General features: G+C 41.5%; 2 protein-coding genes across 3 annotated transcripts in view; both read right to left on the reverse strand.

Moving 5' to 3' along the window:
• The window catches only part of kif1b (kinesin family member 1B), a 142,304-nt gene extending 132,193 nt beyond the window's left edge, over positions 1 to 10,111 (reverse strand). For both annotated transcript variants that reach the window (XM_084334128.1, XM_084334129.1), the window contains exons 1-2: positions 9,892 to 10,111; positions 8,407 to 8,560 (exon numbers count right to left, since the gene is read on the reverse strand). In XM_084334128.1, the coding sequence (XP_084190254.1) occupies positions 8,407 to 8,512 (106 nt within the window). In that variant the 5' untranslated portion in view covers positions 8,513 to 8,560; positions 9,892 to 10,111. The remainder of the gene's footprint in view (positions 1 to 8,406; positions 8,561 to 9,891) is intronic.
• A 1,310-nt stretch (positions 10,112 to 11,421) lies between these two features.
• ube4b (ubiquitination factor E4B, UFD2 homolog) overlaps positions 11,422 to 19,932 on the reverse strand; it is a 63,039-nt gene continuing 54,528 nt past the window's right edge. The window contains exons 25-27 of the mRNA XM_084333209.1: positions 16,539 to 16,713; positions 14,640 to 14,786; positions 11,422 to 11,934 (exon numbers count right to left, since the gene is read on the reverse strand). Of these exons, the coding sequence (XP_084189335.1) occupies positions 11,870 to 11,934; positions 14,640 to 14,786; positions 16,539 to 16,713 (387 nt within the window). The 3' untranslated portion in view covers positions 11,422 to 11,869. The remainder of the gene's footprint in view (positions 11,935 to 14,639; positions 14,787 to 16,538; positions 16,714 to 19,932) is intronic.

Genomic DNA, 19,932 nt, shown 5'->3' on the forward strand with positions numbered 1-19,932 from the left:
CCTTCTTAAAGGTCACATATTATGAAAAACTCCCTTTTTCAGTGCTTACATTTGGGTCTCTGATGGTCCTACTAACACACACACTGTGAAATAAGACAATCCAATCAGATGTTTCTGGGCTGCCTAGGTCAGAAAACATGTGATTTAACAAGCCAATCAGATTTGTCTCCTACGTCAAATGGGGCCTCATAGACAATGAGCCGTCTTTGACTTGTGTGTCAAAGTGTGTGTGTGTTAAAAACATGCATGTACAAAATGTAAACTCTCGTTTTCCACCTCAATGGTTACCATATGACGTAATTTATTAACAACACGTGCTGTCTGCTGAGTGAGCATTATAAAACAAACGTGTTTTTAATCGACTGTGAATTAAAGTGTCAATACTGTTTGTCATTTTAACAGCAGATACTTTCTTAAATGCCATCGTCCCGAGAGAGGGGTGTTGACGGGGAGCTCTGATGGGTTCGCTTGCTGGTGTTATTAGCATTAGCTGAAGAGCTAACCGAAAAGCTAGTTTTAGCTTTAACGTTACCTTGGCTAAAGTTGGGGCTATTCATAATCCAGCAATAATGGCTGCAGACCTGCAAGCAAAGTACAGCAAGTTGGCACAGGAGTATTCCAAGGTAAATCAATTTTTCACCAGTAACGTTATATTGTCTTGTTTCCATCTAACGTTAGCTCTCATGCTAACCTAGCTCACGCTAACGTGGTCACTGATCGACCTCTCGCACACAATTAATGACATGTTGCGGAAGCCATATCGTGACAATGTTTAGCTTTTAGTGCCAAATGATAAGAGTCTGAGGCGGAGTCTCAAAAGAGAATGTTGAATATTTATTGTGCAAAAATCACAACAGAGCCTGTGTGATGTTGTTGCACAGCCTTCTGGAGTGCAACAACATATAACGTCCGTGCGGAATCAATGTCCCAACAACCATTCCGTGGGTGAACTCAGAGATAGTTGTCAATTAATGATACTAATACTAATCTATACAATCACCTGTTGTTGAATAAATACCATTACAACAGTTATGGTAACAGTATATATAAAACAGTAGCTGTAAAAAAAAAAAAAAAATGTAAATGTATGCACTGGTATCGGATCAGTATCGGTATCGGCCGATACCCAAAGCTTAGGTATCGGAATCGGATCGGGAAGGAAAAAACAGTATCGGAACATCTCTACCAGGCACGCCAGAGTCCACACGAAGTTCCGGAGCACAACGCTGGGAAGCAGCAGCTCATTTGCATTTAAAGCTACAGACACAGAAACAGCCTGTCGGGAACAGGACTGAAACAGAGGTGCATAGATGCTGCTAGGATGCATAATCTGAGTGGTACTCTCAACAGACAACTTCAAAGACATGTTCTTTGGATTTCTGAGACATAGTAACTTGTTGAAAAGGAGGAACTTTAATGGAATTATGAATGGGCAATGAATGGCATTTGATACGGCCATATATATATAATCATCCATCCACATAGCCGACAGCATCTCTCATAATGGAACAGATTTGAAATATGTGAAACTAACTGAGCGCAGGTTCACTCCATCACAGATAGCATGATGCGCTGCAGCGCTAGCATAACAGAGGAGCTATTCTGAAGCATCAATCAGCCACATCACATCAGACTGCCGCTGCACAGACATGAGTGGCTGCTCATTGGGTGAGAGCTAGAACACAACACACGTGTTACATAATCAGCCGGTGAAAACACCAGGGGCCTAATGACGGCAAGGCTTTGATCTCCTGCTATTCCTCCACATCCGGAGGACCAACGCTAACCAACGCCTCAGCCCATCATCGTCATCATCATGTGCCGCCAATTACATTCTCTCTAGCAGGTCTGAGGGTGTTCCACTAAAAGAGGCCTTTGCAAGCAGAGGCGTGCACACATCTCATTTCATCTTTATTTAGACTCGAAAGGCAACAGAGGTTTCCCTCATTTACAGTCACATCGAGTTAGCATGTAGAAATAAGCATGAATAAAGCATATAAAATCCCACAGCATATAAAGTCATAACAATAAGACAACAAGACGAGGGTAGACAAAAGCAAGGATAGCGAATCAATTAAAACATGTACAACTTGATTGAATGAGGTTGGAGATCAAGGCCTCAAGCTCTGCAACAGACGGGAGGATCTCAAGCTTTAAGGACTGTTGGGAGTTCATTCCATGAGCTAGGGGCATCGTAGACCTTAAGTACCAGCCAATCACTAGAACAGGTTCTGTAGGTTCTAAAATTCCATTAAAATAATGATGTAATATAAGGTAGCTTACCAGTAATTACTAGGGATGTCCGATATTATCGGCCGATATCGGCATTCAAATGTGATATCGGAAAATATCTGTATCGGTTTTCAAAAAAATAAAAATATATATATATTTTTTTTACATTATATAACCTTTATTTACCCAGGCAAGCAAGTAAGAACAAATTCTGATTTTATTTATTGTCAAAAGTATGCATAATGTTGTGTTAATTCCACAACAAGAGATATGTAATGTTAATTACCTGAAATTATTAAATTTTTATTAAATTTTTTTAGTTTATTAAACCCTGCATATATCGGTATTGGTTGATATCGGTATCGGAAATTAAGAGTTGGACAATATCGGTATAAAAGCCAATATCGAGCATCCCTAGTAATTACCTTAAAAATGAACCAATACCAGTGTTTGTTGCACTTCTCGGTCAGAGAGGGCCAACCAACCTTATTATAAAGGACACAGTAGTGATGAGTGTCATATCTATCACCAGTGATGAGTGATAGAGTGGAAGGATTTAAGGGACATCTACACACTGACTGGGTTATCAGTTAGCCTCCCCCCTGCTCCCGCCCTGTTCTACACAGTCCTGCTGCACGGTGAGATGGGACGAGATGGAGAGAGGAAGAGTGTGGTCATTTCCTGCCCTTGCACCCAGGCTCTCTCTCTCTCTTTTTCTCTGATGTTGACACCAGAGTTTAGTTGACACACAAACATGGACACACACACATGTTCTGCCCTTGAGCGGGTGACAACAATAAGAGGAGTGTCAAGGCCTGCTCCACGCACAGCTGCCAAGCATCTACAAGCTGACCCAGCATCTCCATGAGAGATCCCAAATCTGTCGGGCAGCTCTCTGCCCCGGCTAAACCCTAGCCATTACTAAAGGCTAAACAATGTCATTTTTCTTTTTTATTCCCAAAAATGTTTAATACATTCTTAAAGAGGGCGGTCAGGTGGCGTAGCGGAGATTGCGTTCGTCACCAACCCCGGAGACGATGGATTCGCCTGTTCGAATCCAGCTCACAGCTCCGGGGTTGTCACCAGCTTGGCTGGCCGTTCACACTAATACAATTGGCAGTATTAGAGGGTGGGAGAAGCTGGCGGGGTGGGTCCGGGTCGTTGTAAACAGCGACTCCTACAGTTCGGTCGGGGCGCATGCTAAGCGCGGATAGGATCTAAGGGCGGTAGTGTGATCCTTCCACACGTTACACGCTCTCAGTGAGAGTCCGCGCTGCCAGGTGAAAAGAAGCGGTTGATTGGCTAGACGTGTGTCGGAGGAAGCACGTGATAGCCTCCACTCTCCCAGACCAACTGTGGGGGGTAAGTGCGCAGTGACCAGGAAGGGGATTGGGAATTGGCATAACGACTAACATTGGGATGGGAGAAAATCTGAGGAAAAAGGAGGGGGGAAAATATCAATAAAAAAAATTAAAAATACATTCTTAAAGATACAGCAGTTGACAAAAAACAGAACAGCCCTGTTTGACAACGCATTCCACGACAGAACACAAACATGTCACCCATGTAACTATGGGTGTTGCCTCAAACACTTTTGCTTTACTTTAAGCAATGTAAACAAGCAGAAATACGGATGCATTGTAGTATTTCCTTTTATTGTGGTTTTGCTCCCTATGGGATGGAAATTGGAAAGGTACACATAATTTGATGTGAAGAGAGACACACAACACCATGATCTGTTTGGAGAAGTCGGTTTCCTCGTATAAAATAGGGGAATGGGAACACATGGTGCTGCTGATATAACTTGAAGAGGAACTTGGTGAAAAGGAGCAACACATCATGAGATAAAAGCTAAATGTCTATGTATTGGGGAGCTGATACAGGCTGTAGTCCATGAATATATTCATATGATAATTATGTACCTCAAGCAAAGAACCATTTAAGTTTCCAGAGGGCCAATGTGTTCAAATCTTTATTATCTAAAGTTGGTCAATTAGAGTGTTGTGTGCATTCATTGTTAAAGACAGTAGAGGTTGAGTACTTTCTAGTGATATATCAGATTCACATGCCATGTGATTTAGATTGACTTCACAACTGCAAATGCATGGGCTGTCCAAGAAATGCCAAATCTGATTATACGGTTCTTCAGTGCAAGGGTTCAATTAAATCTAATCTATACTACTTGTTTTGAAATTCAAAGTAGAGCTCTTAGTTGAACATTTCTTTTCTACCAAAACATGACATAAGTTCTGACAGCCTCTTGGCCCCACCCCCTCAACCAAACCACTGTGTAGCAGCTGAAAACAGTGGGAGTTTAGTTACACAGTACACTAATGTATGATGAAAACTAGTGGGCCGTGGTACAAGTGACCTACAGAAAGGCCATCATTTTGCCTTACCTGTCATATCTACTCACAAGTTCTGTTTATATTAGGGGTGGGAATCACCAGTTTCATCATGATACGATACGATATCGATTCTTTGGACAACAATACGATATTTGCCGATATCACAAAGTCTCTCACGATACAATACGATACGATTAGATTCAGGTGCCTGCGATCGATATGAGATGATATCATATGCCCATTTAACACAATCAGTTATGAGACTCGCCACAGGATTTTCAAAATAAGAGTATCGATATGAATCGATCTTATTACATCGCATCGATCCGATTCGATCGTTGATAATTACATCGATGTATCGATCTGGATCGATGTATCGTCCCACCCCTAGTTTATATATGTGCATTTGTAGCCTATATGTGTGTGTGTGTATGTATGTATGTATGTATGTATGTATGTATGTATGTATGTATGTATGTATGTATGTATGTATGTATGTATGTATGTATGTGTGTGTGTGTGTGTGTGTGTGTATCAGGGATGGGCACAGGTAATGTTTTCACAGATTGAGTACTTGCATGAATTACTCGAGTAGTGCAAGAGCAATTGTTTAGGGAAATAATGTTTTTTCTTAAAGCACATGGCAGCTAAATGATTATCATTACTGTGTGTAGATCATTTGGCAAAATTATTGTCCTGTTTGTTCATTGTGAGCCACCGTACCTGTGTATATTCCATCTGATGTCGCCTACTTTTGATACAGACGGACATGCAAATTGTGGCTAGCTTGTGTTACATGACACATGACACTATCAAGAAGCTTCTATCCTCAGGCCATCAGAATGCTAAATGACAATAACACTATGTAACAACCATCAAATGCACTCACAGCACACACACCCACACGCACACACTCACTTTAAACAAACAACTCACTGCAGCACCCACTTTAGAACACCTAAACACACTTTATATTTATTGGTAAAGAATTTGCACTACAACCATACCTCATTACACCTTACTGTAAATTGTACCTAAATTGTACCTCATCCCATTTCTGCTTTGTACTGTATAGTATATTGTAACTCAGGTACTTCTACTCTGCATTGTACATTGTATATATGTATATACTGAACACTTTTGTCTACGTACTTGACTTCTATTTTATACTTGCTAGACTTATTTTGTACTTATCTATTTTGTCTAGCACAGTCTCTGGAGCGTAACAGAAAGAAGCATTTTGTATAAAAGTATTCTGTACTTCTGTATGACAACTAATAAAGAAACTTGAAACTTGAAACTTGAAACTCAAGAAAACATGGCTGAGCGGAAGTAATGTCTTTGCATCACAGGTAAGAGTTGTATAATAAGCTAATATAATGACCCTCACTTAGGCTAGGTGACTTGTTGGAATAATGTTACAGATGTCGCCCATCTCCCATAAACACGGTTCAATTAGCATAATAATTCCCAGGTTATAAATGTAAACAATTGCACTGTACTTGTAAAATGATTCAATAGCTTTATATCTGCTTATATCATACATTTCAGAGTTAAATGGTGAGTTTAACGCAGAAGCAGTGAGCGGAGCTGCCATTGTAATGACATTATGACAGAACGTTTGACCTCGCTTCCTACGGTATTCCTGTTTTTTTTACATATTTTTGTGAGAGCAAACGTTCAGAGCTTCATTCATAAACAGCAATGAATGTCTGAAACCTAAAACAATATTGCATTCAGGCCAGCCCTAGTGTATGTGTGTGTGGACGCGCGTGTGCGTGTGTGTGTGTGTGTGTGTGTGTATACAAAGGACCCTTAGCTACAATCCATCAACATCCTAATAAGACAGCATTCTCAGCATACCATCTGCAATGGAGTCCCGATGAAGGGGAGAGTATGGCCGTCTGCCAGCCTCCCATTCTGCTCTGCAATCTGCCCATGTGATAGGAGGTAGAGTAGGCACTGCTGCAGCAGCCTCTTCCTCCTCCTCCACTCCCTCGCTCGCACACTAACCCCCTAAAACACTGCATATTCCACTGCAGCTCTGCTACAAAACCACCAGTCACCCTCCAGCGCCTCCGACTGTCATTGGCATAATGAAACACTCTAGGATATGAACCCGACAGAGAGTTGGGATTTGGCACAAAGCTTCTCTTCGGAGAAGCTTGAGAGATAAGAGACAAGTGAGCTGTAACCGGTGAGAGGCTTGGTCTCTTATGGAAGATTCCTATGGGCCCAAGGCAAACGAGGCGCATATGATTATTCTGACAAGACGCAGCCAAAAGGCAAACAACTAAAACCAGTTCACAGAACGGGGTTCTAAATAAAAAGGCCTCCTGGTGATAAGACTAGGTTGGTCTTTGTATGTCACTGTTAGTACCGAGTGCCTAACGTCAGGGAGACGGTATTCATCACGCGTCTGTTTTAATGGGACATACAACCGTGTGCTTTGGGCCAACTGGCTCTTTAAAAGTGGCTGGTGACTCACAGCCACAGATCGACAGGCTACAACATTCAGGCCCTCTGCCCCCTCCCTCTCTGGTTTATATACCGGTATAGTCTCACCAACACCTCTGTCACCACAGACAAACATGACACACAAGCACCAATTTAACCAGCAGTTGCCTTCAAATTACAAGAACGCTGTGACAAATAGGTAGAAATGTCCACAGAAAGGTATGCCTCTGCACTTTTTACAAGTGCTTATTACACTATCTCAACTTTACTATGTCTAGACATTGCACACACAATACCTGGAATGATGTTAGATGTTTCAAGGACGCTGTGAGCATCAGTCGTTTTGAGTCTATGTCCTCATGACACACACACACACACGACATTGCCGAGCTGTCATACAGACCTAAAGCTTCAGCCAGCATATTAAATAGATGTATAGATAACATCTTATCATCTTATTATTTCCTATTATATGCTGTCGGAGAGGGGAGAGAAATGAGATCAGCTGACACTAAGGTGACTTTGGTCTGAGGTAATCTGTCCAACTGCACTTCAACCAGGCCTCAATCAACAACGTCCCTACTTAAATCCAATAAAAGAAAGGCCCAAAACTAAAGTTTCATTTTAAAATAATTAATTCTGGCTATAGGCCAGAAAATGCTAGCCTCACCAAAAAAAACATACTGTCCTCCAAAGTGTCCCAATGGTGTGAGTTTTTAACTATGTGCCCAAACTGAGCAGTAGTGTAACAACATGCACTACACGGTGATAACAGCAGCACAACCATTACAAGATTAATGGGGCGCAGCGCAGGGGACCCAGAGTGCAGGCTGTGTGGTGTGACCCCCAGGTCCCCCAGTATGGACCAACTCAGCATTCTCACAGGGAGGCTCCTCAGCCACGCAGCCCCTTTCCAAGGAGGAGGAATGTCACACAGTGAGCCTTTTATTCCCTTTCAGCCTGTTTATCCCCAACCGTCCTCCATTCAATTTGCTCACTCTGCTGTTCTTAACCAAGAGCCCTGGAGGAAGAGCATGCAGGGGCCACATGTGATGCTCTCAATTGACCATGTTCACAGACGGTGGCCATTTTGCTCTCATGTCATGCTCAGGTTGGGTTCCTGGGAATAGGGTGGGGAAAGGAACCCAACCCGAGCATGACATAAAAGCAAAATGGCCACCGTGTGAATATGGTAAATTCATATTAGTGGACAACAGTGCTCAAACTTGGAAAATTGTATATGTGTGTGTGTGTGTGTGTGTGTGTGTGTCTGGTCTGTACAGCACTTTGGTCAACATGGGTTGTTTTTGCTTTATAAATACATTTGACTTGACTTGTGTGTGTGTGTGCCAGTCAGTGTGCTACTTACTGGTGGTGTTGCCTTGCATCTGAATGATACATTTTGCGTCCTTGCCCGTCTCCCGGGAGTTGAACGGACGAACTCTGACCGCGACTTTTACAGACGCCCCAGACATGGTTGCAGTTGAGGTCTTTCTCCCAATAAGATTCCAAAAATATCCCTCCTGCAAGAATTGAGGGGGTGGGGAAGAGAAATCGAGGTTGTTGTAAGAAATACTTAAGTTGTCCAATAGCAAGGGCTATGAGGTAGTCTTTTTTTATTATTATTATTATTATTATTATTATTATTATTATTATTATTATTATTATTATATGGACCCATAATTGCTCGGCGAAGTGACATTGCCTAATATCGACAAATGTTTTGACAATTTAGATACATTATCTGGATGCTACATTTGAGTAAAGCCTTTACATTGAACCACAGCTGTTTGAGTTCTCTCTCCCCAATTTCTGGCCATAACAGCCTACAACAAATATGGCCGACCAAAGAAAACCATAACCAAAACGAGCCAATCAAATAAAGACTATAATGACTCTAAAAAGTCTATAATATGTGTCAGATAAGTGTATGTCCAATAAAATGGCACTTATGTCTGCAACTAACTGACTATTATGTAGTACTCTATTTTAAACATGATAAATATGACATGTCTAACATTCTTGCAATTGATTGTAAAGATATACATCTGGCGCTCCATCACTATACACAACAAGGTAAATATCTAATGTTTTTCATCATGTCCTTGCAGTCAGCCATACTTGCTAAGGCATACGCCCATGAAATCCTATCTACCCTATTTGGTATATAGAGGCTAGAGTCAGACAGTTAGCTAAACCCGTTTGCTATACCTTGATATTGTATGTGTGTTGTATACAACAATAGCAATACAATTATATGTTTCAAATTCGATTTGGAAGTAAAGGGAAGTAGGATACTCCCAACTTCCCTTATTTAGAATAACACACAGAGTTGTAAAGCTTTTTTTTGTTACATGTTCTATACATTGTTGCTGCTCAGGCCCGCTTAGAGAAAAGGGCTGCAACAATGTATCTAGTTGGTCCAGACGGATAGGCCTGCATGGTGTCACTCATCGACTATCAGGACAGTTGTTTTCGAGATTACAGTCATTGTTGTTCGTCATAGAATGTTTATCAAACTGCTCGGCAGCCTACATCGTTGGGATGACTAATGCCCAGGCGACTAGAACACAGGTCTGATCCATAGTACATTATTCTGCTCATAAAATGTCTGCATTTTACAGCTAAATAAATCTCAACCGCACGTTATTAGCGATCATATGAATACCCGTCATTTAAACGTACAGTAGGCCTACATGCCAACGAAACAGCAAAACACTCACTTACTCCTCTACCATGGCCATTGGCCAACCTAATACATTAGCCTACAATACAGATGTCAAAGCCTGCGCTGAATAAGACTATAATAAGTGTGTATTTTGTAAAGACCGAAAGAGGTGAAATATTTACTCACTTTTGAAGATTATCACGAGGACAACTGTACCACCATAGGAGAGCAGCGACAACTATTGGGCGTCTGCTGTGGTTTATCAGAATATGCAAGCAGAACATGCGTTATAGAGTCCACTTCTATTAAAAACACCCATTATAGCAGTGTTTCGTCCTCCACCAGATAGGCTTCCACTGCATTCGGCGCCTCCTTGATGATGTTATTTTCCAGTTCAGATGAAAGGCGGTCGTGTATCTGCACACAAGCGAAAAAGAATGGATAGATTGCCTTGATTTACTGAAGAGATTACGTCAACTCCCTCTGTTGAGCTGACGGGCAGCGCGATGAACCAATGAAACGACACCCCTCGGTGAGTAATGCGACGGAGAGCCAATAGGGATCTTCATAATTCGTAGGGAGTCGTTTTTGCCCGTGACGCCATACTGCAGGATTTCTCACCGCTCCCCGTACCGCTGTCACCGCACTACAAGGCCCCAGACTCACAGCCTCAAACCAGGGTCATTGCGTAGGGCGCCGCCTAGCAGAGAAACTCAACTTTGTTTCACTGGGCTTAATACAGACCTCACTGCCTCAATCACATTTGTTTTTTTCCAACTCAGTGTGGCGTGTAGCAAATGTTAACCACCATCTGCACTTATTAGCGCTTTACTTCATACATTGACTCAGTCATTTAATTTAGGAATGGTTACCACCCAGAGAAATGTGTGCATAACTTTGGGGGAATTAAAAAATCTGTAATCATGAGTCTCGAGTCAGTGGCAAAATAAAAAAGACCAAACATAAATATTAAATCCTAATCACTAACAATCTACATAATGCCCCCCCCCCCCCCCCCCCCACACACACAAAAAAGACTAATTGTGAACATGTGTGCATCATCATTTATTTCAGTTCAAAATCCTAGCTTCCAAAACAGGTATGTGGGTAAAAGGAAATAGATTCCTGTACAGTTAAGGTCAGCAAAGGTCAAGTTAGGTACAGTGTGACTATCTTGAGGTGAGAATCGTGGTGGTTCATAAGAACAGACTTCTAAAATGGTGTGCTCCTGTGGATCTAGTGTTCATGCTACATTCTCTCATGTTCCTTCAGCTTCGCCGTAAAGAGGGTTTATTAAGTCCATGAGGCGCTTAGGAGGTTCTGTACTGGAGGCCATGCACACACAAGAAATAAATTCACTCTTTATCAAAGTCAAAAAAAAAAAAAAAAAAAAAATGAAGGCAAAAAAAAGGGGACCAACCGTACAGATTCTGGTGAACCACTGCTTGACTTTCCACTGTACTCAAAAGAAAGCAGACATTTAGACTAGTTTACGTTGAGCTACATTTTTTTTCTTTTTTTCCCTCTTCTTTTTAATATGTATTTTCAGTTCAAGAGCCTCTTCAGCAACAAGCACAGGGTTGTGCGTACATTTGTTAACGGTTTGATTATGAGCAACATAATGGTCTCAGTCAAGCTCGTCAGTCGTCGTCTCGATAGTGAAACTCAAGACAAGTCATCAGGACCCCCCCCCCCCCCCCCCCAAATGTAGCCACACCCCCTTCACATAATTGAAAGTCTTTCACAAAGTCGACATACAGTCTTACAAAACAGAGAGAAGAGGAACATGGATCAATAAAGAAACTGAATGCACCTCGCTGCTAGACCTGTAAGGTTGTGGAAACGTATCCTTGCAGCGTTATAATGCATTAACTAACTCTCGTTAAATATATGTATATATTTGGGTATATATATACACAAAGTCATGAGCAAAAAAAAAACGTTTAAAAGTCTTAACTTTATTTTATGTTGCGTTTTAGAGCCAAGGACATCAACAGGGTGGTCCGAGACGAAAAGGGTAGAGGTGGATAAAAATTAAATAAGGTTTCCTTTTTTTGTTGTCATCGTTATCCTGAATGTTTTTCTTTTTTTTCTTTTCTGTAGTTGTCGGTACTGAATTCAGGCATGTTGGTAACATCCCATAGTGGTGGTTAGTGGGGCGTCGCTAGGCAAGGCGTCCTCCCTGCTTCTCTCTCATCCACGCATGGATCCTCTCCTTCAGCTCAGGGACTGTGGAAACAAATAACAGAATATGAGTACACGCACTTAACACATTGGTTGCCAACAACGAGATTTCTCGTTATTGGCCGCCATGCGTTGGTTGCCAATAACGCGATTTCTCGTTATTTAATCGTTATTTCTTTTATTAGCGATATCCATTCATTTTTTATCTGCCCAGCCTGACATCATCATTGGGAATGGCTCTTGAGCTCGAAAAGGGCAAATACCGCCCCCTATCGTCTCCCGGATGGTAATGCACATCATTGGATTGGATTGAGTAAAAAGTGCATCAGAGAAAAACTCCGGTCCAGGGTTTTCCCATCTCTGGCAAGCAGTGTCGCGTTACCAGAATCACTGGCGAGGCTGGGAGCAGCTTGGATTATGCGTTTCGGACTATAACGTTGGATCAATAAACGCGATCAATATTTGGAATGGCGATCAGGAATTGGTTTAATCTTTTTGCAGAACATCTGATCTGAGGTAAGGAATCTATGTTACCAGTTTTGGGTTAATCAAGTTGTTTTTCACAGATTTCACAACGTGTGTGTGGCGTTAGGCGCTGAGCACGGCACGAATAAATTATTTTTCAGCCCGCTTTTGTATCGTGCATAAGAACACAAATACTCTCGATAATCTAGCGTTTATTTGAAAACTATTCATAAATCAGCCGGAAAATGACAACGTGTTGTGTATTCCAGTAAATGGCTATTTTCGCGGAATTTCTGAAATTACTAGAACTCTCCAAAACTATACTCGTATTCAAAACGGTATCAAACGGAAATGTACTGATGAAAAAACAATCCGTTTCGTACATGTTGACTGCAAGCAAGTCATTGATAAGCGACGGGTGTATTAGACACATAGCCATAATTTAAGATATAGTTTATGCGTTCGCAATTGTGCTCGTCCTCCCATTGATTAACATGGTGGCATCCAAGCGATAAATCGTCATATCCCGCTGGCAACCAATGTGTTAAAACTTACCAATGCACAATAACACAATTTGGCTTTTATTTTTATTTCTTTTTAACACTTTGGCTGCCATGGGTTAAATTCATTATCAACCGTAGGTTGCCGGCTCTATTTGTCTATAGAGAAAGTCCCCTTCTTTGCAGGGCTATAACTTTTTAAATTCTATTGCTACATTGCCATTATTAGGGCCCATTCAAAGTCCTATATGTATTGTTCATTGTGTAGCAACGTTAAACTTTTTCATTCACATATTCATAGTAAAGTATGGTCTAATGTATAAGTATGTTTTCATCTCTTTCTGCAGCTTTCTCCAGAACGTGATCTATAGCCCCAAATACATTATATTGATGATGCAATACAGTTTTATGGCAATCAGCGCGATATAAAAAATTCCAACTAGACTAGAAGTTACTACACGTCATCTGATGTTGACCGGATGGGCTAGGGGGCGTTTATAATTCCGTGGGCAGCGTTATACCAATCATCTAATGTGGGTCAAATGTTGATAATAGCAGTTAGTATCGAAGACGGTAACTTTACACGCTAAAACTCACCCCAGTCTCCGCGCGCCGTTGGGCGATCATCGTAGAGTAGAAATTTTATCATTATGGGATGTAGATTTACCCGGTCCATCTCCAGCTTGTATAATGGTATATACGTCCAAATCATGTTGTTTATCGAGTTATTGGCAATCGATCGCTGTGTATTGTGACGAGCTAGAATGCCGGGACCTATAGCGAGTGCCCGGAAGTAATACAGCCGTCCAGCACAACCTCTATGGCACTTCCTGTTAAGCGATTGCGCCGATCGGCCACCAGATGGCGCTCCTGAACCGCCAGAGAGCTCAGTGGGTCCTCCTGGTGGATCTCAGGCCAGCGGAGGGGACATATGAATCCGATCCCAGATTTTTGAAATATTGATATCAAAGACGCTGTAAAGCGTCTTCGGCAACTTGAGCATGGCCGGGAATGACGTGTTTAAGCGTTTCCCGGCACCCAAAGTGTTAATGGTAGCGGCCGGGTGCCCTCAACCCATCTGCCACAAATCAAGGACTACGTAAACATTTCCTTCATCATGGGAAAAAGCCTCTTGTCCAGTGTCCTTTAGACTTCCATCTTGCAGGGTAGGACATACATTGAAAATGGAACAGAACTACAGCTTAATGCTGCATTGTATGCCCTGATTCCCTGCACCGTATGACCTCAATTCCATGAAAAGAATAAAAGTTATGGTAAAAAAATAAACTACAACTTACAGTCTATGAAATGACCAAATTCTAACTGAACAAAACAAGGCCTACCCCATAAATACAAAAAAAAAATCTATTCATGAAGGCAAAGATAAATAAATAAATAATTAAAAACCTACAGAAATAGTTAATTATCTAGGCTGAAACAAGAAGAGATAATAATAGTAAACTATTTGTATAGCACCTTTCATACAAGAATTGCAGCTCAAAGTGATGCACAGCAGTAAAAAAAGACAGGCATAAAATGAGCATAAAATATAGTTAGTTGTATACCTCGTAACTCTGATGCATACATTTATTGCTGACAAAACAGCAATAAACTTGTTTGTTTGTTTTGGCTAAATAAACATATGCCAGTGTAAAACTACCTCTGCTAGTTTTAGCATCTGGTACCGTCAATGTTGATGCAGCAGTAGTGTAACCTACTTGCCGTCTATATATATATACACATATACATATATAAAACAGTGCGAGGGTGTCACAGAGTGGTTACCTGACTCCAGCATGCTCTCTGTGAGTGGCTGTCTGTTGAAGGGGTCGGTGGGGGAGTTGAGCAGGTGGCGCAGGATGATGGAGCGATCCATGATGTTCCCAGAAGGCAGTATCACAGGGTCAGTCATCAGGGTGTCCATCAGAGGGTCTGGTAGGTAGAACACAGTTCAATATTAAAAACAGGCTACATTTTCATTCTAAAAAAAGGTACACGCCCCACCCCCAGCTTTCCTCTCTAACCTATACATCCAGGGTGGGAAATTAACACCAGCCACCTGCCAAATGCTGGCATTTAAAAAAGTTGTGGCTGCTAAGTTTGTTTACTCTGCATGACACATTGACAAACAAGCAGAATATTTTCCATTCTAAAAATGTATTTGCTAGGTAGAATAATCAAAGTGACTGATGACACAAATAGCCACATGCGCGTCATAATGGACGTTCACGTCGCCTTGCATGAACCTAATGAACTCCAGTGCAGGACACGGAGATGTCCTCTGTCGCGCTCGTGACATCCAGAGAAATGTTCCATCTCCGCCATGTGAAGTTATAGCCCAAGAGATATCCAGAGATATTTTATGAGACAAACAAGAGCATCTTATGGCTAGTAAATAAACCTTGAATATGTCCTACATTAAAATGTCACATGGTTGCTATGGTGGGACTCACACGTTAGTCATTTAAAAATAAAACCCTCCGTGGGAGTTTTTACCTCTCCATAGAAAGCCGACACCCGAGTGGCACACTCCATCCGAGTGTGGCTGGCAGGCTGGCAAGCTGGCATATGTGCGAAAATCAAAGGCGGTATGTGGGCCACGTTCCCATCCTAGATTATATTAAGTCTGTGGTTATAGGATAGCACTGGCTCTAAGCCGTCTATATGACCAACCATTAGCCACAAATCCCCTGCAAAATGTCTGAAATACTACCACGATGGAGGTTGCTCCGACCATAGATATATATAGAACACTAGATAGCTTGCCCGCGCTGCCGGCCAATGGAGAGCGACGTCACTGAACCGCCGCCATCTTGTGAGGGTCAGCCTTGAGTGAGAGTGAGTGAGCTGCACAGACAAAAATACTCATAACTCGCTGAAATATTGACGGAGTTACAAACGGTTTGGTTTATTACAAGCATTATTAACGTGGCTATGATTCAAGCGGTTTGTAAAAAAAAAACATCTTTAAATTTAATTTTTTTTTATATAAGTATGCAGTATCATAACTACATATTTGATGTTTATAGCAAACCAACCCGTTTGTAAATCCGTCAATATTTCAGCGAGTTATGAGTATTTTTGTCTGTGCAGCTCACTCACTCTCACTCAAGGCTGACCCTCACAAGATGGCGGCGGTTCAGTGACGCTGGTGACTCCGCCTTAAGCTATCTAGTGTTCTATAGATATCTATGGCTCCGACTACTTTCTATATGCATCAACTGATTTAGGGTCAGCTCTGACGTCGAAGTAATTGCATTTTCCATAAAAAGAACTTCAGTGACTAGCCGAGTTTAATGCATGTGCAGTAAACACATGGAATGTATAAGGCACTGAAACCTGATGAGACTGTAACTCGTAATACTCTACACAGATATTTTTAGGAAAGGAAACTCTTTATTTGCCAAGTACATTTACATAGACCAGGAATGTACCCTCTGTATTTAACCCATCCTAACTATTTAGGAGCAGTGGGGCAAGCGACAGTCCAGCGGCCGAGGATCAGCTCTGGTTCTAGATCAGGCTATGGGAGGAAACCCACAGACACACAGGGACGCCGCCTCTCGCCAGGGTTCAACCCAGGACCTTCCTTCTGAGAGGCAGCACTGCCGTCACTTCAGACCTATATGTTGTTTGCTGCACGTTTGCTGTACAGAAACGCAGAACACACACACACACGCACACCTTTGAACTCGTCAGGCGCGTCACTGTAGTCCATTTCAGACTGAGAGTTCTTAGCCACAATCTCCTCCACCTTCTCCGATAGCAGCTTGAATTTTTCAATGGCGATGGTGGACTTGATTCCCGCCTTCTTCATCTTGGAGATCACTTCCTCAAAGAGCTCTCGACTGTATGACCGCTGGACAGACAGAGAGAGAGAGAGAGAGAGAGAGAGAGAGAGAGAGAGAGAGAGAGAGAGAGAGAGAAAGAGAGAGAGAGAAGAAAGTGTTGAAAATCATTTTGAATCAAAGTTGGACCTTAACATTATTGTATAAAAATTAATAAAAAAAAAAAAAAAAAATCACATCACGACGTGGTTTGTAATGGAAGAAACAAATATTGTTATACCATCAAAAAGAAGAATTGGTTATGGACCAATGACTGAACTGGGAACAGTGGATATGAATGTAACTATGTACACAATAGGAACGAGGAGATTTGGCCCAATCCATAGATGTATGACTTGGCCATAATAAGGTCATTTATAGGCCTGCTATTCTATATTCATATTTCAAATTGCATGTGTCCCGGTGACAAAATTCAGTACTGTATCTACAAAAAACCCTGAAAATCTGCCTTTCATTAATTTGCTTCGATATTTTGTACACTTGATCTCAAGAAGGTGCCGATTGGAAATTTTACATGTCTGGTCAATGTTAGCATGGTGTTATTCACCGCCAAATAATTGATATTCTCTTTGGTTCATTACAATTTACTCAAGCATAGGAACAGACGCAATATTACACTGGGAATACATTCCATGAGGTCCATAGATGTCCCTAGATACCAAGATTATGCAAATGGGCCTTGTAGAAGTGGAGCAATCTTCCATTTACTTGGGTATGTACTTTTAGGCGAATTCTCTGAAAATATGGCTAGGGTTAAGAGGACAAGTTTACTGCATTGTTCTTTGATAATTTTTTATTTCTTTTCTTTATCCTCTTTTTCTCCGCCTGATTTTCTATGTTTTTCTCCCCATCCCAATTTAGTCGTTATGCCAATTCCCCCCCTCCTAGTCGTTGTGCGCATGTTCCCCCTACTGGTCGGTACAAGGGAACCCTGAAGTCTACCGCATGCTTCCTCCGACACATGCGTAGACAGCCAGCGGCTCTCTTTTCACCTTGCAGCGAGGACTCTCATTGGTGAAGTGTAACGCATGGGAGGTCACGCTGCCTTCACCACTTCCTGCCTTTCGCTGAGCAGGCGCCCAGACCTGACCTGTAGGCGTCGCTGTCCACAACGCCAGATTACCACCCACGACTTCCCTCCCGCTAACTCAGCCAAAGGAGTTAGTAGGACGATCGGCCCAAGCCGCAGGCAATGCTGACTCCGGGAGTCGAGACCGCAGCCTCTTGCATTGGTGACGAGCGCAATCTCCGCTACGCCACCCGACCGCCGTTCTTCGATGAATTTTTTATGCATTTTTTTTATTAAAATGTTTTTTTAAATTTTTATTGTGGACCAGTCTGATGGCATTTGGTCTTACGTTTTTGTTTTGTACGTGTGTATATAGAAACAATTTATTTGAAATATATACGTTAAAAATATATTAAAAAATGTATAGAATTACAGTTTAAATGATTATAATACTAATATTGATACTGATATATTTTGGCCACTTCAACTCTACAGTAGTTATTACAGTCAACATGATTGGGACAGACATCCCTCTCTGTTGTGAAGACAATAGTCAAACGAGTCTGCACCTTATGTTTCAGCAAGGGAACAAACTCAAGGCCCCCAGAGGACTATTTCAAGATGAAAGGCTCTTTGTTCAAAAACCAATACGATGACACTGCTGTACTGTGTTTCCTGTTGTACAATTTCTACTATAACGTTCACTTGGAGGTAGAGGCATTACACCTTGAATGGTTGTCAGTATAACACAACACAGGTACTTATCCACTGAAAGTATTCATACCAATTACAATGTTAAATGCCTAAATTAAGAAAAAGGGGACTAGATTCCGACAAGTTAATTACACTAACAATGTTTTTCAACCCAACTGTTTATGCATGTTGTTAAACTGATATAGAAACGCAACAGAACATCCTGCCTTACGGTGAATAAAAAACACAGCTGCGATTAGTGATAAACCGATTAATGATGCCGATATCTGGCATTTTTTTTAATAATAGACATCCCACATAGCTCATTTAGTTTGATACATCTGTTGATTTAAAAGAATAAGTAGAGTGCAGATCTAAAGAAAACAGATGCAATGCACATTTTCTGTTTAAATCTTTTTGAGTTTTGAGTGATTATGTGTTCAGCAATTTTGTGTCCCGATTTATTATAAAATAATTATATCTTATCAGATGCTAAATAAATATGGGTATATGGGTATGGGCGACTGAAAAACCCATATTGGTCGACCAATAGCTGTGATGATTTACAACACTCGCCTATGGCTCCTACTTGCGACCAAATCAGATGACGTCATTCACATTAACCCATTCTCTGCCACGCTTATATCCATCAATATTTGATCTCTGCCACCACTTTAAGTCTATGGAGATGTTCACCTTCTTTGCAGGGCTATAACTTTTTAAATTGTATTGCTAAATTGACATTACTATGGCCCATTCAACATCGATTATCTATCGTTCAGGATGTAGGAACGTTTTACTTTTTCATTCACACATTCATACGAAAATACCGTCTAGAGTATAAATATGTTTTATCGTTTTCTGCAGTATTTCCCAGAACGTGAGATATAGGCACAAATGCATATATTAGATCATCAAATGCAGTTTGATACCGATCGACGCTATATAAAAAATTTCAACTGTACATGGTCCTAAACGTTATGACTGATCATGCGCGGGTGAACGGAGGGGGGGGGGGGGTCGTTTATAATTCCGTGATAGTCGTTAAATGCTTCATGTAGTATGGGTGATATATAGATCAGAGCAGTTTGTATGGTTAATAATAAAGAAAAACGCTGAAACTCACGGCAGCTTCCTCGTAGCGTTGGGCGATGAGTGGAGCAAACAGATCCCAGTTATGTGATGTGGATCGAGGCGATCCAGTTCAGGTTTGTATAATACTAATATACGCCCAAATCATGTGGATTATTGAGTTATGGCAACGATCCATATCCACGGTGTGTGTCTTGAGTCCCGGGACGATAAACGAGTGGCCGGACGGAATTAGGGGACGGACCGAGCTGCAACGGGCATTTCCGGTTTGGCAACTCGCCGATCAGCCACCAGGTGGCAGTATTGAAGCGTTGCAGAGTTGTGCTGAGTCCTACAGCATCAGCCAAGACTCCGTGAGTGAAATATGAATACCATGGCGAAAATATGAAATATGATCAGAATAATGTTGTACGCCGTGATCTGGCAGAATTCGCAT

Source organism: Notolepis coatsorum (assembly GCF_963971535.1).
Source record: "Notolepis coatsorum genome assembly, chromosome: 17".
In the NCBI taxonomy this organism is placed as follows: domain Eukaryota; kingdom Metazoa; phylum Chordata; class Actinopteri; order Aulopiformes; family Paralepididae; genus Notolepis; species Notolepis coatsorum.